This window comes from Cyprinodon tularosa, unplaced genomic scaffold (assembly GCF_016077235.1).
Source record: "Cyprinodon tularosa strain WSP-4 unplaced genomic scaffold, ASM1607723v1 ctg40, whole genome shotgun sequence".
Classification (NCBI taxonomy): domain Eukaryota; kingdom Metazoa; phylum Chordata; class Actinopteri; order Cyprinodontiformes; family Cyprinodontidae; genus Cyprinodon; species Cyprinodon tularosa.
In genome coordinates this window covers 1763034-1788881 of record NW_024039119.1, presented here as the reverse complement: position 1 = coordinate 1788881, position 25848 = coordinate 1763034, and the positions used below count along the sequence as shown (strand labels likewise).

Below are 25848 nucleotides of genomic sequence, written 5' to 3'. Positions count from 1 at the left end.
TATGAAAACCTCATTCAATAAAAAATAAAAATGCCTCTGTGTTATAGATTCTGAAAGGCCTTGCATCAAAAAAAAAAAAAAAAATGCAAGTGGAAAGAGGGTAGTGGCTAAATGAAGTGAGGTTGGAGGGTAAAATAGAATTTTGTTCCATTATTGGTTTTAGCAAAGAACACATTTTGTAAATAGAGATAAAAAAAAAAAAAAAATGAAATCTAAGAGAAATAACCCAAAAATTTTACTTTAAAAAACATCTTCCTTTTTTTTTTGTTATTAAAAAAGATTTTGAGGGTAACTTCTGTGTTGTGTTTTTCAGATTTAGTTTTTACCATTTTTTTTTAAGTTTTTACTTTTTCATTTTCATAAATTGTTTTACAGTTTTAGTGTATTCAGTATTTTTCTTTATATTTATTTATATTTTGATTTTATTTAGTCAGATATACCTTTTATCGCAGAAACGATTTTTCCTTTTTTTTATTTCAATTTTCCAGATTGAGTTATTTTAATCACATTCTCTTCACTCCTTATGGCAGGCTTTCCACTTAAGTGTGGAGCAAAAGATGCATCTACATTGGTCTGCATGAATGTTGGCAACACTATTCCTATTGCTCCATGAGGCTGGGTCAACAGCTAACATTTGCATTGGAAAGTGAAGAGAATATGATTTGTAAAACACAATTTGTAAATAAAATATTAAAAAAATGCAATTTGTAAAACTCAAACTGTAAAACAAAAACGTAAAGCAAATACCGTAATGGAAATATAAAGTAAAAAAAAAAAAATCAAATAAAGATAGAGAATTTTAAAAAGAAAAAAATCAACAAAAATAATATTTTGGAAAGCAAAACCTGAGTTACTCTTAAAACTTTTTTTTTATTAAAATGCTTTTCAAAGTTTCATTTCTAGATAGCTTTTTTCAATTTTCAATTGATTTTTTTTTCTAATTTCCACTTGTAAACTGTGTTTTTTTGCTAGCAACAATTATTATACAAAATTCCCTTCATACTATCCCAGCAACCCCACAAGGACACTGGGTAGAATATGGATGAAAACTTCATCTTGTTTTTCATAATAGAAATAAAATAAATAACTTGAGAAAAACTAAAGTGAAACCATTTACCAGTAAATGTCCCCTGCCTCAATTGCTTTCATGCATGATGAGCCAATCACATCAATGGGCCAATAATCACCCTTTTCTGATGATATTTTTTCAATTCCTTCTGCAGCCTATCCTTTTTTTATTCTTCATGTTTTTGTTTTTTCCACCTCCAGCACATATATTATAAGTCTTATTTACCTGTTAAGGGTCTTTATCAGAGGTGTAGCCAGAACATTTTTATAAAGGTGGCCAGGCAATAACCAATGTACACTGAGGGGTGGCCGAAAGTAGATAGGCACAATAACCTCAGGGTCAATCCAAAGATAAGAATAACTATACTTTCCTACAGCCTTTGCTAACAAATAGATGAATATATTCAAACATCCATGCTTTCTAGATTAAAGGTATAGTGGATTAAGTTCTTTAAGATTTGAGTTCTGGGGCGAACATCTTTTCCATTGTCATTACTTACCTTTTATCAATAATAATTCTGTATAAAATTTATATTTACAAGTACTAATAGCTACATAAATTGAGTAATTTGTTTTTATTGAAATAGTAATTTATCTATGATTTCACTGAAGACTCCCAGATGACTTGCAGAGACACATCATTTTCTCTTTACCCCATATAACACAGAATCTAGTTCTGAAAAGAGCAGGAATTCTGTACTTATCATCTTTAATGTTAGTATATAATTAACCACAGTGTTTTTGTTGTCAAGAAATTATGAATACATGAAAAAATAGTAAGTAATATATGAAAAATTAAAATGAACATTCCACCTGAGAAGATGTATTAGAGGGAGTAAAAAATGGTAGGGGTGGCCACAGGGGTGGCCAATGATTGGCTAGGGCCCTGGTCTCCATCATGCTCATGTTAGATGTTAGAATCGCGGATTCATTCAAGATCCTGCAGGGTGCACTGCGCACCCCATATGCACATCAGTTTGTAGCCACTGTTTGGCCAACCTGGGGCCCCTGGATAGATGGATGTGTGTCATGTCCCAGGAGCAATAAGCAGAGGTGTGGCCAGAAATGTTTTATAAGAATGGCAGGGCAATAACCAATGTACACTGAGGGGTGGCCGAAAGCAGATAGGCACCAGAACGTCAGGGTCAATCTACACAGTTCCAACAGGAAAATTTATGAGAAAAACATCCATATTTTCTAAATAAAGACAAACTATACTTTCCTACAGCCTTTGCTAACAAATAGATGCATATAGTTAAACATCCGTAATTTCTAGATAAACGGCATAGCTTTGAGTTCTGGGGCGTAAATCTTTTCCATTGTCATTACTTACCTACTTTTATCAATAAAAGTTCTGTGTAAAATTTATATTTAAAAGCACTAATATCTACATAAATTGGTTATTTGATACATTTTTATTAAAATTGTTATTAATCTTTGATTTCACTGAAGACTCTTAGATGACTTGCAGAGTCACATCATTTTCTCTTTACCCACAGAATCTAGTTCTGAAAAGAGCATGAATTCTGTTTTTATCATCTTTGATGTTAGTATATTGATGTGTATAATTAACCACAAACAAATTTTTTCTTTTTTTTAATATTCCACTTGAGAGTATTACTGCTGCCATCATCTGTATTAGAGGGGGGAAAATAGGGGTGGCCACAGTGGTGGCCAATGATTGGCTAAGGGTGGCCATGGCCACCCCTGGCCCCCCATCTAACTCTGCCCCTGGGTCAGATCTAAGCTTGGTCTTATCTGCTTCTGTCTCCTTGAACCCCAGTCGGCCTCAGCAGATGGCCGCTCACACTGAGCCTGGTTCTGCTGGAGGTTTCTTCCTGTTTAAAGGGAGTTTTTCCTCTCCACTGTCGCTACAAGTATCCTTAATGTGAGGGATTGCCTTCCAGTCAATGAGTCGATGCAATCAACTGGTTTTCAAGTATCTTAGATGACATGTGTTGTGAATTGGCGCCATCCAAATAAACTGAATTGAATTGAACTGTATCCACATGTGAGTGGATTCTGGGTGTGCGTTCTTTTCACAGTGGGGGGGTCATTCACACAGACTGTGGTGGCAGTTGAATCAGTTTCCCTTGTGTGTTTGTGCACAGGGGGATCCATAAGAGAGAGAGAGTGAGGTGGAGAGAGAGAGGGAGGAGTGAGCGTCGGTCCTGAGGCTGTGTGCAGGGAAGGAAACGGAGAAGGCGGATGCTGAGAAGAGTCTCTCTCCATAAGGATCTCGTCCTGGATATATTCGGTTTTTTTCTTAATGCATGTGTGATGTTATCCGTCGCTTTTTCGAGCACCACCCATTTAGAGCCACCAGCCTGTCTCTGAGCTGTCAATTCAATCACACCAGGGGCTCTACATGTGAGTGCATGGCGCACCCGGCAGGGCGGATCTGCTCCAGGAGGGCTAAAAAAGCCGGTTAAAATGGATAAAAGGTCAGCCATCATCTATTCATCCCGATGCCTCTCATAAGGAATGGCCACTAAAGGGTTGGAAACACGTGTTTGATGCGGGAGGAATGCAGTTTAACGGGACTCGTGTGCGCATCTTGGAGTGGATTGGCTGCGTGGCTGCGCGGCGTTATTAGGCCCCTTCTTCTCATTCATTTGGTCCTCAGGTCCCTCACCGACACGTCTCCCCCTTTTCCTAATCCTGGTGTAGCGACAGTCTCCCATAGCGTCGGCCGGAGCGCAGAGCAGGGAAGATGATGTGCGAAGTGATGCCGACCATCAGCGAGGGAGACTCGGCCGGTCCTCCGAGAGGCACCGGCAGCATCCCGAACGGCTCGGATCAGGAGGCCAACTTCGAGCAGCTGATGGTCAACATGCTTGATGAGAGAGACAAGCTGCTGGAGTCTCTCAGAGAGACGCAGGAGAGCCTCATCCAGTCTCAGGCTAAGCTCCAGGGGGCGCTACACGAAAGGGACATGCTCCAGCGGCAGATCAATGCCGCGCTGCCTCAGGTGAGCAAAGTGGCTTTCCTTCAACAAGCCTCCATTCAGCCTGCAGCCATTCAGGTTTTTCATGATGCCTTTAACTGACTGGACAGGTGAGCGAGTCACAAGGAGAAAACTATTTTAACAGGTGCATTTTTTGGGAATCTATTTTGCAACATAAACAGCAGTGCTGCCCAGTGGCATCTTTATTTTCCACCATAACCAGTACTAGAGCATCCCCCTTCTATCATATTTAAATGTCAAATCATTCTGGCTTAAACATGTATATTAATGTATTCTTTATCAGACCATACTGTCCCAAAATTTAGAAAATATCTATAAAAAAATATCCTGTCTTAAAATCTGTGTTTTCTTGTTATCTTCTGCAGGCCAGTTAGTTATACGTCAGCTTGTACTCCTAAATTCAGCAAATCATATATCAACGGTCATCTATCAATCCAATTTTTTCGGTCATAGCATCTCAATTCATATGTCGCAGCTAATATACTCAATGGTTGAAATAAGAAATCAGAATAATTTCCTTTCCCATTGAGTTGCGTCCCAGTGTTCACGGGGATGGACGTCTGTGTCTTCAGCAGGCGTAGAGCTAACAGAACTGGCAGCGTTGCGAGGCAATGGCTCAAACATGTACGGCTGTAAGCCTTCTACACCAAACCAAGCTTCTGCCGTCCTGGCGTCCTCTTACACAACATCTTCATCCCCGCTTTCCTCCTCTAAATAAAAAAATGTATGACTGAGGAGACTAATCCACGACCTCCGACACTAAACTCTCCTCCTCTTGCATGTTTCCTCTGTCCATAGCGTTCCTTGACAGTGTCGTTTCTAAGTCACCAATTTAGTGCTACTTGGTCCCAATGGAATTTCCCATTGGGAAATTACTAGCACTAAGTTGCTAACTGGTTAGCAAGATGCTTCCAACAAACCGGCCACAATCAGACTTGCTTGCGAACCTTCCGCCACAACAGTCCCGCCCTCTTGATAAACGACCAATCACATACACTTTATTGACTCGTGTAAAGTTGTGCACCACTCGGGAGAATTCAGAACTGCAACATTTGGAATAGCTGTTTCACTGCGACTTTAAAAGTTTTTTTTAAACTCATCCCCCTTCTTAAATGACCACCCCCCATACCATCCCCTGTGACATTTTATTACTGAATGTGTATAATTTCTACTATATATTAACCGTGATTGCAGTAATATTACCATTTAGGCTAGGTCAGTAGGCTACTAGACTACTGACTAGTGTTGCATCGATACCAGTGTCAGTCGGTATCAGCGGGTACCAACGAATAGGGCACCAATACCATTTTGAGAGCCAAAAGTTTATTCAACTATTGTCAGCCATTCCAGGTAGGCAATAAAAAGTTCTACTGGATTCACCTTGTATTAGTCTTTTTCCTGCTTCACAAAGGTAGGCAGCAGCTTGACAAAGCCATGATGGCAATTATTTTACATCCAAGTAGTATGCAGTTCTTCAAATATATACACACACATCAATTTCAAACAGATGGTATCTGTATCATATAAGGCACAGCCAGGTATCGGCTATCATATCAGGGCCAAAAAATGGCATTGGCTCAACACTACATCTGACCATAACAAATCATCAATATAATTAATGATGGCAGACTATAATATGCTAGCATGAAATGAATTTCTGTGACCCTTTACAGCAGGTTGATTCTAGGATCAGAGGTTTAAGGGTGCTCAGCACCCAGAGAGATGTCTAGCCAGACAAGATTCCTTTCACTGTTTTCTTCTAATATTTCTGACACTTGGTCAGAGCGTTTTGCTTATGACTCCATCATTCACTAATGCATCGTATTTGAGACATGTGCCAAAAACTTAACAAGCAAAGCAAAAAGCAGCATTTTTTAGAATATTCCAACAAAGTACAACTTTGGCATGGAGGGGACAGTCCCTACCAATAATTTCCACTTTTTCGCCCTTTCTGCTTAGCCAACAGTAATGGGGTTGGGTGCTGCTAACTGTGTTTTTTCCTCGCTCTCCCGCTGCTGTGGAGTCCCACCTCTCGGTAAAATATTATCGGATCTGTCGCTTTGGGATATAATATTTTTTGGGGTCGCTATTCACTGCGTACAGAGTAGCTACGTGGAGGAGGAGAGACACGACAGCACTCAGTGAATTTAACCGGCAGCTACTTCGATATATGTTTCGATATATAAAAGTTAGAAGACGGGTTGGTTAAAAATATTAGATATACCAACAAAAAAATCCGTTAGTTAATCAAACTGAGCTTTTTTAGCTAAAAATGGCTACGGAGTGTACATTTATATAAGTTTAAAAAGCGGGGCGTCTCAGAAGACCATTACTCAGAGTCACAGATTAAAATGAAAACAGATTTGTTGTTTTCTTATTGAACAGAGAATCAGACTACAAAGCTTCTAGATATCTAGAGATCCTGAAAATGATTTTCTCTGGCATCATTATATCATTATATATTGACAGGTTCATAAATCTGTTTTTAAGCAGAGCCGAGACACAATTAGAGAGAGCTGCAGATTTACAGGGATATGCAACATGCAATAAAATATATCCCCAAATTTATTAGAAGAATATGCAATGCTATAATAAAATTCAACACATATTTTTGTCTTTTTGCCCAAGAGCACATCAGCACGTGACAGGAGGAAGCTGGGTTCCAACCCACTTTTTTGGGTTGGGAGACAACTATTTTCCCCACTGTGCTAAAGTAAACAGCTTTCCTAGCTGTTGACTTTCCTAGCTTTCAGTAACACCTAAATACATTCAACATGGAAAATCTGCTGGTTCAGCAACACATAGAAATATTTCACCGGAATTTTATGTAATTTTATCAGATTAAAAAATTATCTTTTTTGATCATTTAAACACAAACCTATTAAATTAACCTTACATGATCCGTATTCATTTGTATAATTTGTTTATTTATTTGAATCAATAATCATAAAGTATACTTACTTAATTAGTGTCTTTATTTCAAATATATAAAGTTTATTGTTTAAACTGCATAAAGGTAACCCAGATTATTATGCAATTTTAATGCAACTTGATGTATTTTAAACAAATGCACTCATTAATGTTAAGTATGAGTTAGTATAAGTTATAAATTCTAAATACATGAACCTAAGGTTAAAATTATATATAAAAAAAAAGTAAATGGAAATTTGTTATGAAACAAAAAGTTACATAAATCTTAAATTTTAGGTGAAATATTGTTGTGAGTGTAATTGGATATTAAGAGAATTACATCAAATTGAGGGAGACAGCTTATGACCACATTTACCCAAAATTCAGAGCTAACCAGCTGTTGCAGACAGTGTGGTGTATCTGCAATGTTTCAGATGCTGAAAGTGCAAAGAAAATGGTAATCATTCTCCAGTGTTAAGGTATGCTACGTTTGCTACATATGCCAGGTTACAGTTGGATATTTTATTTTAAAGGTTATGCATTTAATAGAAGACCAAAGAAAGTTTTTAAAAATGTATTACAGCTGTGCTGAGCATAGCGTAACACATTGCTTCTGCCCCACCCTCACTTATTGCTGTGCACGTCTAGTTGCAAAAAAAAGTACAGTTTAGCCTTGATTTTAAAGGTGTTTTATTCTCCTCATATAATCATATGTGACTCCACCCATGCACGCACCACTAGTGGTTCCTAGAATGCAGTTAGTGATCCAGCCCTAATACAATCACATAAAAAGTGCATAAAATCATATTGTTATTTTAGAAGATATTGAGAATCCATTTGAATATTCAAAGAGAAACACTTTCAGTTATTTTGTCACACCTTCATCATTCTGGTGAGTTAAAAATCCACATGTTAGCTTAGAAATATAAAGCTAAGAAGAAGCTATTTTATCAGTTTTATTGCAGAGCTACCAGGATCTGACAACACCTGAGCTCCATCTCACCTGACTTCAACCTTCTAATCCGATTGGTGCAGAATACCAATGCGTCAATGTTTAAATCTTAACAAGAAATAAACAATTCTTTATTTTGGACCAAAATGTATCAAACAATTTTATGTATATATATATATATATATATATATATATATATATATATATATATATATATATATACAAATGTTTTTGTTGCAAGATTAATACTTCCATTCTGCACCATTCCAGATGTTTAGAGGATGTACTATTTTTTTTTTCAAATGAAACGGTTTAATTAAAATTTTGTAGCTATCACCTATAAACTTTGATACGGTTTTCCATCGTTTTAATACATCTTTCCACTTTCCTAAAATACTGATATTTTTTTTTGTCTGATATTTATTTTAAGGTGAGATTGCATTGTTATGCTTTAAAGGGGAACAGCATCAAGTACTAGAGATATACCCATATTATTTTTGGCTGATTTTATTTGTGTTTTATCAGTCTATTCGTACAATAATTAGCTGATTTACAAACACTTTTCACAGCCATCCTTTGAGATTACACATGCTGTGACCCTCTCTCCGTTTGCTATCCATTGTTATTGTTTTCTTTGATTGGCAGAATATTAATAATTATTTTTTTTAAATACACTTATTTAAAATTTGCTATTGTGTAATTTTTATCATGTAAAATGTGGAAGGGTATCAGCCTAAAGAATCAGCTCTAAAAAATCGGGGATCAGTTAAACCAATGTCAAAATAATCGGCAACGGCTTTAAAAAGCCTTTATTTTCACCTTGGTATATTCTTGTAACACAAATGTCTTATAATCTGCATAACAGGAATTTGAAAATATATGCCTTTTGCGCTAAATTATAATTAAAAGATGAATGTTATGAATAATGTAATAACTGTAAGAGCATTTGCTTTGATTCTCCTCTGTTGCTTATCTTGCCATATTTATCTTTTGTTCTTTTAACTCTTGTATTAAAACTGATAACGTTCTTACTTAAAGTTAACACACCGACCTATGGGTGCACTTCAGCTTATTGTATAGCTCTCTGCAGTGGCCTGAGCCAAATGTTGTAAACCCTGCAGAAGAGGGCAAAGCACACTACTAATTACCTCAGCGTAAACGACCTAACTTCTGTACGGGCTGACCTGCATGTAACGGGAGTGACATGAGCCTGTTGTAAATCTGGTTATCTTTCACATTTGCATTCTTTGCGTGCGTGTTTTAGCAAAAGAGAGCTGAATAAGTGCTGCTGCACTCGCCATGCGTGACGATAATAAATGCTCAGCACATAAAGCTGCTTTACCCACCGACCCTCTGGTCTAAATGTGAGGCATGATGTCACAGTGTGCAGTTTATTCGTCTGTGTGCGAGAAAGGGAGAGCAGGGAGAGAGAAAAATAACCCACGCTGACTGAGAGCTGGCTGCTGCCTCTTGTGGAGGAAACATGGCTGTTTGTTAGAGCACATGGCCCTGGGCTGCTTGCTTCCACACACATCTGTGTGCTTCTGTGTTCATGTGTAGCTTTTGATGTGAGCTGTCGTGCCTGTCTTCTAATCCCACATGTTTTTTTTATTGCCGCAATAATACAAGTCTTAGATATGTAGACCTACAGGGATGGTATGACTGATCTGTACATCCTCAGTGAACAAATGAACTAATTCACTTCTTTCACTGTATCAATAGGCTGTCATAAAACTCTTGCTATGAAAGTCTTCAATGAAAAGCGGCGCTATGATTTCTCTAAAGATTTAGATACTGTTGATTGCAGGGTTTTGTTGGAATCTTTCTATTGTTTGATTAGCTAATTCCCTCATAGGTTTAACCCCTATGATTCAGATTGACAGTTATACTACAGAGTTCTGAAGATGGTCCCACATGTTTCTGCTCCCACTGCTTTGATTTCTGTACAAGAAAATAAAGAAGGACAGAGCCAAGTTCGGCTTTTCACGACTAGACTCGTTACATTTTTTAATTTGGTTCAGTGTTCCAAACTTCTTTTTGCAAAGGCTATGTCTCCAACTTTCATTTGAAAGAATACAAAAATGGATTTTATTTGTAGCTTCCTTTCATTGCCGAGAAAAATAACGTATTATTTTTTTTTTTTAGAAAAGTAATCCAGAAAAGTAATGTCATTGCTTTTCTTGCTTTTAAAAAGGACTTTGCTATTTTTTTCAATCCAAAGGATGAAATTGTTTGAATCATCCTTTTTGCACCTTATATACTATACTGTTTAGGACTTCTGTTATTTAGATGTTGAATAGTGTATTACACATCACTTAGATTAATTAGAATAGAATAGAAGAGAAAATTTCTTTATTGTCCCACGATGGGGATATTGTGGTGTTACAGCATCAAAAGCACAAAAGAAAAAGTGGTCACACAAAATTCTACATTAACATTAAAAAAAATAAACAATACCAGTTTTGTTTTCCTTGTTTATCATTGTCTAACGTAAACTAAGCACTTCTACACTCTCAGTGTCGTAGTCTCAGGTTGGTGGAAAGCCACTTTGGGTAAAAATCCTTCTTATTTTCTATTTCTTTGGATTTAGGAAAGAAGAAAGAAAATCAACGAATCAAACACAATCTATTGTGTGCAGGTGTTTCTGACTCGTAGCTTCCTACGCTGTTGTGTGATCTTTTTAATTTGACTGTCTTGACAATAGTTTTAAGGAGCTCCGCAGGATCTTTCTAGCAACAAAAGAAAGAATCTAGACATGCAGACTTATACATACATCTGTACAGAATGTCTCTCTCTCTAAGATGACTGAATTCAAGCATTAAAGGAACAGTCTGGTTCAGAATTCAAACTTCTGAAAGTACTTTAAATATGAAATTATTACATATTGCTCTAGAACTGATCAGTGTTTTTAATTAAGAGTAATTTTCATTTGAATGTGCTTTACTGGAGGCATCCATGTTTGTCAAACAACACTACTGCCACCTACTGGTTTGTGACGTCACGGTGCGGTATCGGCTGTTGATCAAGTCCCAGTGCTGTATCTGATGTTTGTCACAACACGCTATTATCCAAGTCATCTTGAAAACATTCTTCTTCCAAATGTTGGCTACATATTACGTGTTTTTTCTCTGGCCAGAATTTCAAACGCAAATCTTCCCTCTTTAAGTTGACAATCCAACGATTAACTTTTACCCAATGTATTGCAACGTCACTTAGATTAAGAATAACTTGCATAATGCATGTGGGCATTGTCAATTTCACTATAGCTCTGGTGAATTTCAATGGTGAAGTCCTCTGGAAATCTTCAATAATTGTTGTTGATTGCAGATGTGTCTAGTAGATCCCATTGAATTTGCTTGTAAAGCGGGGAGAATGGCGCTATGCTTACCGCACCGTCACGTCACTGCTGGAAGATGTCAGGAGTGAGATGGTACTATATTTGGGATAAAAAATGGCCATTCCCAGATTCAGTGGTCGCAACGAGAAAATAATTGTTTTTATTTTTTTACTGATTAACACTCAATTCATTAAATCAAACATATTAGTTTTAGGTATAAATCCATTGATTATTCCTTGCTGACCAGACTTTTCCTATAAACCATGACAGGATGCCAACCTGTATAAAAGGGATCAATTTGACAAAACTTGCTAAGTACTAAACAATCCAATGTCAACTGTTCATGGTATAGCTAAGTGAAAACAATTAGGAGCAACAGGAAATTATCCACAGAGTGACAAAGGACATAACATGCAAAAGTACCAGCTGCCTGTAGAGTCAGTAGACAGTCCTCCGTGTCTCTTGAGGGCTTAGCTAGAGAAAAGTTCATAGAGAACTTTGCAAACACAATGCAAAGCATTTAGTTCTTCTGATGTTGGAGCGTGGCTCTTTGCTCCAGTGAAAGCAACTAATCAATCAGCATGCAAAATTAGAGGGAAGGGTCACAAAGACGTGAATGAGCCAGTTTGGTGTTCAGTAAGACCTGAACATGACCTCAACGTGATAGTAAGCAAGGAATTCTAGAACTAGAGCTGAGGTTGAAACTCAAGCCTTGTGGTCAAATGTTAGTGTCTGACGTTAGAAACGTTCCCATTTGCACAATCACACAGTACGTGGACAGCCTTCCCAGAATTCAATTCAGTTTTTTTATTACAAAGCGCCACTTCACATCTCATGTCATCTCCAGACTCTTTGTAGAGTCTATCCTATACAGAGAGAATGGTGAGGAAACTCAGCGGATTGTATTGAGTCATTGACATTGTAGAAAATACCCCTTCTAGATGAGCATGTAGGGATGGTGAACAGTTGACTTGGCAGCAATTTCTTTTACTGTGAAAGTGTGTTGCACAAGCAGAGAGGGAAACTCTGTGTTAACAGGATGGAAGCTTCAGCAGAACCAGGTTGAGTGTAAATGGCATTCTGCCATAATCTAGTCAGGGTTTTAGAAGACAGAACAGATTAACAAAAACAACATAGAAGCAATGATCCAGGAGTGCTTTCTATGTTGTATGGTTCACTGACTTCATAGGTGACTTTGTCTAGGAAAGAAACACAGTTCAGCTGGTGACTTCTAATGCTCTTTTAAGTTCAAACGAATAAAAGACCTCATATAGTTGAATGCAGTAAAAGCTTAGACAAGAGCTCTTGAGGAGAGAAACAGGACTAAACACCAAAGAAAATGGCCAACTGTATCACGCATTACATGAAGTTGTTGACAGCAGCTGATGTTTTGCTCAGTTTGACAGAGCAACAGTTCAGATGTAGACACAATGAAGAGAAAAGCAGAAAGAATATGTTAAAAGTTAAAAGTTGAGGTTACTAGAAATGCAGAATTGGAGAATAACAGTAAAATGTGGCAGAGTGGGGAAAACTAGTCCCTATATCCTCCAGCTGCCTATATTCATAGCAGCCAACCATACAGAGACTCAGCTGAGTCTCTAAATATTAGCTTCATGAAAAAGGAGGTCCTTAAACCCATCATTGAAAATATACAGGGTGTCGGCCTCCTGGACACAAACTGGGTTGGTTCTACAGAGGAGGAGACTGAACTACTTAAACTTCATTTACTTTCAGAAATTCTTAGAAGCACCAGTAAGCATGCAGTTTGGGAGCAGGGGGCTCTGCTAGCAACATATGAAACATTCAGATCTATGATATAAGATATTCGATTAGTCTAACTGGGGGTTTTATACATGAAAAAAGGAAAAAATAAATTCTATTTTTGCTTTAACAGGAAGCCAATGAAGGTTAAGCTAAAAAAGATTTCAATCTGAAAAAGTCACACGAAGAAAAAAGAAAATTAGGAGAAATGTATTGATACAATTACTTTGTCTTTGGTGCTCAGATCTTGGCAGGAAAAATAGCGCTTAATTTTGATAGATATGCATAAAAAGGAGCAAAGAATAGGGCTGTTTCCCCCCAGGCCTGAAACTGGTGGTGGAGTGGAGATAGATGAAGTTAGTCAGTCTGTAGACTGCTGGTTAGCGAGACGGTCTGCTGAGCTTTATGGGGAGATCCAGTGGACTACGTGAGCTGAAACTAGAGCATCACTCAGGGATCTGGAAGGTGGAAGTCCAGCTGGGTAACACAGGTTGGAGAACCTGTCCATGATGAGCAAGCATAAAGCAACAGTGGAGAGGAAAAACTCCCCGTTGGGAAGAAACCTCTGGCAGAACCAGGCTCAACATGGCGGTCTTCTTCCGGACCGGTTGAGATGAGATAGGGAACGCAGTAAGAGTCCGGGAGGAATGACAGTCTGTTGAAGCTTTAGCTGCGAAGATGGAGGAGGGGCTGGAGGTGGGTTAAAACGGTGTCATTTGAATAAAGTCACAGCGCATCCGCCGCCTGCAACAGAAGAAGACAAGTGCTGATCAGAGGCCTTTTAAGATGAACTTTGGATGCCGATTGGCTTTCTTGGAGGTGTGGTTCAAAGCTGATTGGATATGTCAGAGGTGGAGGGTAGGAGAGAAATTAGATTCTTCAGTAGAACTTCCACATAGGCTCAATTTTAGATTTTAGAAAATGATGCTCTAAAGAATCCAAGTAAAGCCTTTTATTCAAGCCTTTCTGTAAAAAGGGGATATCACAGAAGTAGTTGTGTGTCGAAGCAAAACAATATTAATGGCATTTTATAGTGTCTTGGTAAAGTGGTGGGCTAATTTTGTGTCTTTGATACAAGGTATTCAGGTTTCAATCCCTGCTGTAACAGGAAAGGCATTCACCTTAATGATGTCTTGCTTTTGGCTTTTCCTACATGTTTGTTATCTCCAAAACCTGATCAAACGAAGGAGAAAAAAATTATTAATGTATTCTGTTCTACTGCACAACTACTCTACATGCTAAGCATCTGAGTGGTCAATTCCCCCACAAAGAAGCAAGAGATGATATCATGCAGTGTTATAGAAAAAAAGAAAAAACTAAGTTGGAATTGATTTCCTCTCAGTTTAACAGAGGAATAAGGATGGTCTGTTTTAAATGCATTTCTGTGCAAGGAGCAGGGTGCAATTTATTATGATAGCTGGGAAGTGTGAAAAAAACACATACTGTAGCTGATGTCTCAAGTATAGGTGTGATGAATATATTAGAGCATGCTGGTGAGGCTACTGGCCCACTGTATTCTATTCTGTCAGCTAGAATTTGGATACCTTCCCTCCAAATGGGCATTGCTGGTGTATTTATGTCCTCTGGTCAACATAATATCACAGGTTTTGGTTTGCTCTAGTTGCCTCTGTCGTGTTGCCCTTGAGTAAGCATTGGCTGCATGTATTTGGTTTGTTTTGTTGTTGTTTTTTCCTCCTTTTTCAGCCCATGGAGGTGCTCACTGATGCATAGGTCTTAACATATCGGTAAAGCCTGACATAAGAGCCACTTTATTTCCTTTTACCAATTAGGTGTTTTGTTGTCACCCTATGAATAATGTGTGTGAGGTTGATCCTCTGTTGGTTTCCTGACTCAGTGGAACAAGTCTGACCCAGAACTGTCAGATCCTTGTGTCTCCTTAAAAAGATGCAAAGTCTAACTCATACAAACAAACAGGGCTCCAATTTCAGGGATTTTTGAATGTTCTTTCACCTAAAAAATACATAAACCTCCACTGCAACTTGCAGCATTGCCTATATTTATGTTTGCTTCAGCATTGCGATAAAAAAGGCACGGCACTGACATTTTATCACCCACGCATACATTTAACATATTTATTCATAGGCAAGAATGAATATGTTCATTAGCTGCAGAGAATAGAGTCTCAGATTAACATGTCAGCCCATTACTGTGCATAATGCCCCTATACTGCAGCTCTAGGAGATGGGCTTGCCTTAGACAAATTAAGCTTGAGCCACACACACACACACACACACACACGGCGAGCCTACGTCTGGATCCTGGCATTGCACACGCTCAAACACATTGTTTCTTTTCGTGTGAAGAAAACTGTTCCGACACTGTCAGAGGAAATGTGCTGTAAAGCAGCCGCATGTGCATATGGGAGCATAGAGACGGAGAGTGGAAGAGGATCATGTGCCCAAACAAAGCAGGTCATGGTTCTTAAGCTGTCACTAGTTTCAAAAAAACTGATTTGTAGGTTAGGATAGATCAAGAAAAGGAATTCAATATCAGTAAAATGTTTGAAAGATGTCCTTTAATTTAGTTTACATTACAATAACATGTAATTCAGCTTTATTTAACTTTTCATTTTATTTTACTCTGAGCACACCTTAAATGCTATCATATTATGCCCATTGGTTTATATTCCTCATACTCTACTTCTGAGATTCAATTTCTCAAAAGTCGTATATGTGCCGGGGTTTGATAGTGTGTGGGTGTGAAAGCGTGCTTGTGTGTGTGTAAATAGGTGTCTGTGTGTGTTTAGACACCTGTTCCAGTCAGACACAACACTGGCTATTTTTGCCACCATACGCATAGCTGAGATAAAGATACACACCTCCATGCCCTTCCAAAAACAATTGTCTTTGTTCCCGTTTCCTCTTCTCTGTTTTCACTGCGATAAACACCTACATGGCTATAAGGGTCCATATGCTTTGTTGTCTATGGATGTGAAACAGTTTTCATAGTTGTTTTCTGTGAGCCCTTTTTTGTATGGAGGGAATTTTGTTCAATTATCGTTAAAACGAAGAATGCATTTGGTACATAAAAAATACCTAAAAAGTTGTCCAGTAATAAAACATTGAAAAACTTCTTAATAAAAACTATTTCAAAGTAGCTTTGCTGTTTCCTCAGATTTTATCTTTGCTTCAGGTTTTAGTTCAATATTTATTTTTTTTCCATTTTTTTTATATTTCTTTTAACACATTTTGTAGTTCCTAATTTTTTTTATTATTATTTCTAAGAAATTCCTTTTTTTTTTTTTTTCTTCACTCCAAACCTCTTGCTCTTGACCAATAAAACCTTTGTAAGTTATGTTAACAATAACAATAATAATAATAATAATACATTTTATTTAACAGCGCCTTTCTAGACACTTGAGGTCACTTTAAAAAAATACAAAAGATAAACAAAAAGAAAGATGAAAATACAAAATACATGCAACCAATAGAAATGCAGCTTTGCTCCAAACTCAGATGAAAGTCCGTCCTAAGAGGTGTAAAGAATGTGATCCATAAAACGCATTACAAAATCAACGTAATTCTTTAAACTCTATCTCAAAAGAGACATTCAAAAACATTTGAAAATATAAAATATGGAAAAAATAAAATATGAAATAATTTAAAAACTAATGAAAATGTAAAAATTATTTGTAATTCTGAAAATGTAATATGAAAAATAACTTCTGAACAAATAAAATTTGAAAAACATTTTCAAAAGAATAAAAAAAATTTGAAACAGTAAATAATAATAATAATAAAAAACTGTTACTCTCCAAACCATTTTTATTTCAGAAACAAATTATCAACAAAAATATTCAAAGATTTTCAAACAAAGTATTAGGCAGATGCAAAGGCTTATTTTTGCATACGCCGTTTGCATATTAAAAATTAGGTAACATTACCTATTTCATAACAAGAGGTATGCATTACACACAGTGTTCAATCAGCAGTCCTTCCAAACATTCATATTACAGAATGAAATGAACTGAAGTGAAACGTTAAAAAACACATAAATACCTTATCAGCAGACCAATTTTTTAAAGCAGATCTTACTCCTTGTACTTCGTAAAAGTCATTTTTTGGACTGATTTTAACCTGTTCCATGCTTGCATCTTTCTTGAGCTCCACAGCCAATATGTTCCACAGTTTCACTCCACAAACAGAGACTCAAAAAAAAGTCACATTTCTTCATTAAATTAAACCTCCCAACTTTAACGGGAAATAGGGAATAAGTTGCTTATTGCTTCATGCATTATTTGTGCATTCTGAAAATGATACAAAATCTGCAATTTTTAACGTTTTTGATAAAAAAAACAAAAACAAAATGATTTTGTAATCAGGGCTGCTCTGTTTCTGGTTCGATTCCCGGCCCGGAGTCTTTCTGCATGGAGTTTGCATGTTCTCCCTGAGCATGCGTGGGTTCTCTCTGGGTACTCCAGCTTCCTCCCACAGTCAATAAACATGACTGTTAGGTTAATTGGCTTCTCTAAATCCTCCTTAGGTGTTAGTGTGTCTGCGAATGGTTATTTGTCCTGTTTGTCTCTGTGTTGCCCTATGATGGATTGGCAACCTGTCCAGGATGGACCCCAGCCCTCGCCCGTAGACAGCTGGAGATAGGCACCAACACCCTCGTGCCCCCAGCTGCGATAAAGTGTGATGGAAAATAGATGGATGGATGAGATAAGATCTTTGTAACTAGAATATGAATTATTCCTATGGCTCTTTTCTGAAGTATAAATAACGGTTGTATTGTACATTTTTAAGCATAACCCCAGACCTCTTCACAGTAATGTAATTATGGCTGAATCAGAGAACAGTAGATAATATGGAGTCATTTGTGGTTCAGAATGTGTTTTGCTTTGCTCAAAATAGATAAACACCTTGAACGTCTACCATGCATATGCATCATATGATAGTTTATTTTATTAACCCAAGAAAGTTATTTTTATATACTCATCTATTTGTATTGACACTTGTGTTTTATTTTATCAAATTTTCCAAATAGCCTAAATTTGGTTTCCCTTAAGTTGAATGATAATTAGTTTCTCGTTAGGAAGTTTTGCAAACCTTCATTTCTGAATTTCAGTGTTTATATATTTCCATTTACAAAAGGTATACTTTGCTTGTCAACAATAATGGAACAGAATTCCCTCTGTGTTGTTTGGGCTCTTTGACTGTCAAGTGGTACGTTTTTGTTTATGAGGTAAAGAGCGTATTCCTGTGAGGTTACTCTGACAGCAAAAGTTTCCACCTTTGTTTTCCCTCTGGTGCCAAAGGTTGTGTCGGTGAAACCGTTCTGTAACAGGAGTTTGAATTGATTAACAAGCCTCCACATTCGAATTCGATTACTGGTTCTTATTTTTCTTGTTTCTCATACATTAGTTTATTTCTGTCTGCTATTTGCCCTTTCCTTCTGCCTCATCCTTTTTCACTTTTCATGGCCTACTGCTGTGGTTGACTGTAAAGTATTTCCAATAGGATAAACATGGCTGGGAAGATTGTGTCAAACAGGCAGGAATACAATCATTTTCCCTTAAACCAAATCTCAATTTAGAACCCCACAAATACGTAATGAAATAATCCTCATCTGAATTCTAGGCTTTCCTTTATCTTCTTTGTTAGAACATACAATTCGATGATTTCCTTGTTTTAAGTTTTTTTAATTTCATCCTAACTTATGACATTTTCAAGAATCGGTACAATATTTTTACTTTTCAAAGAACGTAAAGTACTTGGTTTAATGGCTACTCAAGTACTGAGTAATTGCTGCCCAAAAAAAATAATAATTTAACATTTAAAATGTCGTAATCCGAAAAAAAAAAAACATTTATGTACATGTTCATCTTGCCAGGAGGTAAAATGACTGAAATAATTACAGTCAACTTTGTGATTTATTTGTTCCAGTGTTATGAATGGAAGTTTTGTCACCAGCCTTTCTCGTTTTTTCATGTAATTCTGAAATAAATCTTGAAATGAAATGTAATGAATTCCAGATTATAGAAAAAAATAAGAAAATAAAAAAGTTTACAAAAAACATTTTATTTTTAAGTTATTAACTGGAAGACAAACTAAACAGTTGGTCAAACTTTAGAGATGCTGTCAGAACAGAAGTTCACCTGACAAGATTTATTTTAAATTTTGAATTGAAAAAGCTTGAATTGAAATTTGAATTGGAAAAAGCTTCCTGGATGGGAATCAAAACATATTCAAACTTTGAAACGAAGTCCAGTGGATTTTTTTTTTTTTTTTTTTTTTACTTTTTTGGATTGACAATTAACTGGATGACTAAGAATCTTCACCAGCACCTGACCAGATGTCTCAGAGGAGTTTAGATACAGTGAAAGTCCAATAAAGGGAAAGGCAGATCACATATGTTAAATTGTTATCTTTATATGTCTTCAATAAATAAAATCATGAATATAAAACCTCCATCTTCATGCTAATATTTGGGTCTGCTATGATATGGCAAGGTGCTTCAAGTTAATTTAGGAGGGCCTGCAGAAGGGAATCTTGCAGGCTTGGCTCTTGGCCAGCATAGCTACTGTATTAAAGGTGTTTTGTGCATGTAGTTACAGTATGGGGGAGTGTGGGCGTTGAGGCTGATCGATGTTAAACTCCTGGGGAAAGGAGCTTCGCTGTCTTAAGTGCAGTATTTAAAGGTGGAAGACAGGAGAGAGCATTTACTGAACAGTTAAAAAAACACAAATTAATTATCAGCTTATTGTGATGACTTAATACTCCTTTTTTATTAGCTAGAAAGATAATTGATAGTAGTTTTAAAAGGCAGCAAATAAATTCTACTTTTTTAAATTGAGATCAAATAATTATGGATTTTAAAGAAGACATTTAATTAAACTTGAGGTTTATTGGAAAACTCAAACTGTCATTGTTTGCAGTCGGTATTCCTAATAAAAACTGTCAAAAGCTTTATCAGCACACCACCCTGGCAGCAAACACATCGTTTCACCTATGTCTCCATCTCGTTCAAACAGTGCATGTGTGTGCATGTGTGTGTGTGTGTGTGTTTGCAATGTGTGTAAGTGTATTCAGCCCACAGCTAGCATTGCTTATGCATGGGTGGCTGAAACAGCTTTGTGCTCCCTGATAGGAGGATATTAAGGTGAGGGGAGGAAGGGGCACAGGCAGATGAGAAATTACTATGTCTCATTGGTCTGTTACTGAAGCTCAGATCTTATGCTGTTTGTTATGTAAGCAGCAAATAGTGGAGCTAAGGTTGAAGGAAATTGGAGCATGAAGTGAGCAGCTGAACGTCACGGGGAAGCTCTGGAGGAGAGAGAGCAGAATAAGGAGTGACACGGAAACTAGCAGAGGTCATGGTTTGCCTGTACATGCTGAAGTATTGATGTTATCCTCCTTCTTCTGATACTGTTAAGACATTCACACTTAAGATGAACCGTTCCCATATATGGATTGGGTATCGGCTCCGATATTGACTAAGTAGCTGGATCGGATTTATGTCCAGGCTAAAGCCTTCACTCACATGGCAAAATATGGTCCATTCGGATCAACGTCGACTGAAACGCTCAGCCCAGGTATCGGTATCAGATTTGATAAAAAAAAAACTGGATCAGATTTGATTTGATCAGATTTGATCGGAAAAAAAACTTGATCGATTTTTAATTCACACCCCAAACTTTGTGGTTCTTGATAGATTGACTCTGACTAATTATTTAACCAGAATCACTGCAATTTATAACCAAGGATATCTAAACACCTTCAGTCTCCCCGCACTGTAAAGGCTGAAATGTCTATAAGATGGGTGCTGATAAGCTTTAATTTTAAGAATAATAGAACCTTTTGTAGGTTTTGTAAAAGTCTGTGGTTACATCTATTTTCAACTTTTTGACTTTGTAATACTGTGTTCTTCATGCTAATTGATCGGATTAAAGTTAAATGATTTTTGGGTGTGAATAAAAGTGAGGCTTTTATGCTTCTTTTAAACTATCCTAATATCAGGGTTAAATTGTTAAAAATTAATCAGAATCTATTTTTCAGTATTATCATTGTTACGATTATTTGTGTCCTTTTGGCTGCTCCCTTGTTCAAAGGTTGCCACAGCTAGGCTTTTTTGGTTTTTAGTGTTTTATCAAAGGCCCCTGCTTCCCAACAGGGGCAGAGATGCTCCTTAAATACCTCCATTAGTAGGTATTCAAGGCACATCCCACCTGGAGGAGGCCTAGAGGATGGCCCAGGGACTGTGACTCTCAGATGGCCCTAGAATGCCTTTGGTTCTTCCCAGAGGAACCTCTTTTGCCTCTATTTTTATAGTACTGAGAAACAACAACAGCTAGAAGCATCTTTTATACAAAGGTAGACTCTTTATGCCTCCCCCAAAACACCAAATGTCATTTAAAAGTAGTTTTTTTTGGCTGAATATTGGACTGTTTGGTCGGTCTGATTTTGTCCCACTTTAGTCTAATAATAGATGTTTAAAAGAAATTGAACACTGGGTTGGCAACGTCTTTTCAACAATCTGAAAATCACGCTTTTCACCATTTACTTTTCAACCAAATGTAGACATCCCATATCAGCCTTTAAAATGTAGAAGAACAATAAGATCTACAACTTTATAACAGCTGTAATTTACTCATATCTCATATCAAAGAGTGCTTTTTTTTTTAAATATAGATTTTCTGATTATAAATTTGATAAATTTTTTGTGTATTTTACCGGATTGGTTAAGCATCATTTTAAAGACTTGTTAGAAATGTATTAATTCGAAAGATCACAAATTTATTACAAATATATTTCCATACATCCATTTGTCCGTCCATTGATCTATCCATCCGTCCGTCCGTCCATCCATCCATCCATCCATCCATCCATCCATCCATCCATCCATCCATCCATCCATCCATCCATCCATTCATTCTTGGGCTAATCAATCATCAAATCAGGGTCTTGAAAGGTTGGAATCAGAGAGTTTTGGCTTGATTAAAGAAAATCAACTGATCTTCAAGTAAATCTTTGGAAACAAACCCTTTTTTGGATTTTTACTGGTCTTGTTTTACAGAACCTGGTTAATCAGCTAATTTTTAGGGCTATGTTCATGTGAAGTTATCAATGACATTTCTTAGAAATGCTAGGTACAACTTCTGTTTTTAAGCTTATGGCATAAGGCCAGTAACTTAATCACTTGCGTTAAATAATTGGAGAACAAACATCACAATCAAAATGACTGAATAGAACATCATATTTGACGGACACAGAAAACATCATATCAATGCCTCATTCAGGCCCACTGCAACAATCTCCTAATTCCAAAACGAATGAAATATGAGATGATACCTGTAATAAATACTAATTTCCAGTTGGGTACTTATGTCCAGCCATCATAAGACAAAAGCTGGTAGACACACCATTTTATGATAGCCTGTTTGTACATATACATTTTTTTAATAGTTTGTGGGGTATGTGGTCAGTTAACCAAACATTTTTGGAATTGTATTTAATAAAGTTGGAACATGTAAACTCCACCCAGAAAGGCTGCAGATTTGAATACAAGATACAAGGTTGCCGTCAATGTATTCCAGCATAGCCGGCCACTATGCTTGGATTTTCTGCAGTTTCACTATTCTTTTATGAGCCTATTGGGCCTTTGAATTATTTCTGGGCTTCCTCTCCCAGGTGTCTGTCCAGCGCATTTCAGCACATCTACAAGGAGGTACATTTATTTCTAAATAGTAGATCAAATGCACCACCTTCCTGCCAGCAGACAGAGAGCCACCTTTGAAAGTAGCGGAGGTGTGTCCAGGAAGGTGTGTTCAGATTCCCAAATGGCCGGTCTGTCAAGCCAAACTGGCCAATGGATCAGGCTGCAGGTGGATCAGAACAACGTCTCTGATCCCAGATCCATCCTCCTCATTAAAATAATCACAAAAAGTATTTATGACTCAAACAGGGGGATAGTTAATTTCCCGCTTTACTTGGGTTATAATGCATTGTTTTTATGTAAATCTATCCATATTCTTTTTATAACTAAATGATTGTCTATGTTTATATAAAGACAAAAGAGGAAAAAAGTTTTCCAAAATACAACTGCTCAAATGAGTTGACCTGTCAAGATCACTACTTGAGACGGTCCCTGCAGTCTTTATCCTAAGCAGCCTGCGGGGACACTCAGAAAGTAATAAGAACGTGTTCAGGAAGTGAATTATTCATATGGCGCTTTAGTAGTTTCAACTTGTCTGCTTTACATTAAAGATCATTTTTTCATTTCTCTTCATTAAAGAAACCTCCCTGCTGACTTATTTGCTCGACTTTTACTGCTTCAAAATGTGCTGTTTGCATAATGTGCAAGCCAAGAGATCAAGAAGGGATTTTGCAGAGTTTTGTTTTCAGACAACATCACTGTCAACAAAGATCCAGTTTAAAACTCATTCTCTGTCATGCCTTATATCTAAACCTTATAACCCTGATCCCTTTCCCTTCAACACATTTTCATTACCCTGCACTAGTTGTGTACCAGAGGAGAACTCAGGCAACCAGAAAGAGGGAACTAGAAAGGGCTTCATACTGTCCACTGTGAAGAGTGGTGTTGGTTTAAAAAGTGATACTGAGAGTTGCAGCTATATAACATGGATGCTGTCAGCCAGAATGACACCTAAATGTCCAGAGAGAAAAGTTCTGCTTTGAGTTTTGTGGGTGAATGAGAAAAGCTTTGTTGTCAATTATTGAAAAGCATCAGCAGTTCAATCCTGGTCAATAAAATATTTAGCAAGGTTATTTCATCCAGACACAAAGGTTTTTTGTTTGTTTGTTTTTCTAGGAAATAGTGAATGCTCCATGAATTACATCTCTTTTTTCTATTACTATTATCATAATTTGGAATTGAAATTGTGCACTTAAAGCTACAGTGTGTAACTTTTAGCGACATCTAGCGGTCAGACTTCAGACTGCAGCAACATGAACATCTCCCCCCCCCACCGCTTCTCCCCCCCAACAGTACGGCGAGCGTTACGGGACAAAATGTCTTCCACGACGTCCGCATCACCTACCTTCTTAAGTGATGAGGTTTGTTTACATAGATAATTTTAAAGATAGTATTTCATTAGTCTGTATATGGTATAGATTTCCTGTAGACTTAAGATAATAAATATACCCGTTATTTTTTCTACATCGTTGTGACATTTTGGCGATCTCGCAATCGCTAGTTTGTTGGCTCTGCGCTGCCGTAGAGCAAAGATGTCTGCCTCCATGGCTGCGAGACCCGCTCTTATGTAATTATAAATAACGAATTCTAAGGCAACGCAAATATTAAGGTTAAGAGGCTGAGCTCGTAGATGATGATAAATAACATAGTTATGTATAATATATTAAATTTCTGACTGTATATCCCTGTAATTATTACACACTGTAGCTTTAAAGCTGTTCTGTCTTGCTGTTAAATCAAAATTGCAATATGACAACAACCATGTTATTATTTTACACATACCGACATACCACTCATCTGTGAGGTTTGGTATAAGTTTCTAAACAGTTTCCAGCCAATTTTGAGTGTGCACATCCATATTCATGAAAGGCTTTACTGGATCATCTTTTGGTAGAACTTCCTATTAGGAGCAAAAAAAAAAAAAGTCAAAATAAAAAAATTAATACTACGCCAATAGGATGACATTGTTTGCCATGAAAATGTTAGAAGCAATGGTAATGAGTTCATATAAAAAAACATGACTATGTACCGTTTAATATTTTAAAATAATAATATTGTTTTAAAATATTAAATAATATAAATAATATTGTGAATTGTTGAAATACTTTAAATCAAACTATTTGGAATAAAATCTTTTTGGTAGGAACTAAAACAAAAACCCTTTTTGTTAACTGCTTAGAGGTTAATTAAGACTCAACACTGATTAGACAGTTTGGCCTGTATGATTCAAACATATCTGGTGATTTTTCTCTTTTGGAAATTAGCAAAGTATTGTCTCCATTTTAGAGGCAGATATCCATTATTAAAGTAGTAAAAACATACAGATCAACAGTCTGACACGTAGGGGTCTTAGTTTTTAATAAAATGGGCAATTAATCAGTCAGGTCCGCCTGGTCTCGCTCTTTTGAATGATGAAAAGTCGCACTTGCTGCTCTGTCACCGGGTTGAATAATACACTCTTCTAATTCTCTATTAAAGAAACAAAGGACACCTTATCTAAGAATTTCCTAATCTTCCCATCTGTGTGGCTACTCTCAGATGAGGGCAAATTTACATAAAACCGCTTAATAACTCGGGCGATGGCCATCGTTTGATGATGCTTGACCCGTTTAATATCGAGGAGTGCTACCATGACGTGTGCCTCTCTGTTGTCTTTTGGTAATTTGCTAAGAGGCAGTCAGGTTTTTCCCAGATTCATAAAGCTTATGCTTAGCAAAGAAATTGGCTGACTTAGCTTTTTTAGTTAGTAATCTATTTGAAGCTGAGCAGGCTCCCTCTAATTCCTTAAATGTGGTTTTAGACTTTGCAATTTTAAACTGCACTTCCAACATTTGTGTTATGCTTTAAAAATTAAGTTGTCCTGTTCATGAATACCATTTTCTAAGATTTAGTGCATGATGCAATGCTTTCGGTGAAATAATCCTTAGTAGTCATAATAGTATAGATAGGCTGACATAAATTGTTTGATGAGGAAGACAGATTCTTCCTCCAGCAATGTAAGGGTCTGAGTAATATGGGTGGATTGCAGTGATGGAGTCACCAAGAACAAGACCAAGAGCAAAGCTGGATCTTTACAATTAGACTTCAATTCTGGAACATAATTGTTTGCATTTTATTTTCAACAAAAAAACAAAACAACAGCGGAAAATATTGGTGTTTAGTCTTAATTTGGAAAGT

The 25848-nt window shown here is 36.9% G+C and overlaps 1 protein-coding gene across 2 annotated transcripts in view; it reads left to right on the top strand.

Annotated features, from left to right (window-relative positions):
- The first annotated feature begins 3214 nt into the window (after positions 1-3214).
- The window catches only part of ppfia4 (PTPRF interacting protein alpha 4), a 119651-nt gene continuing 97017 nt past the window's right edge, over positions 3215-25848 (top strand). For both annotated transcript variants that reach the window (XM_038298052.1, XM_038298051.1), the window contains exon 1: positions 3215-4039. In XM_038298052.1, the coding sequence (XP_038153980.1) occupies positions 3782-4039 (258 nt within the window). In that variant the 5' untranslated portion in view covers positions 3215-3781. The remainder of the gene's footprint in view (positions 4040-25848) is intronic.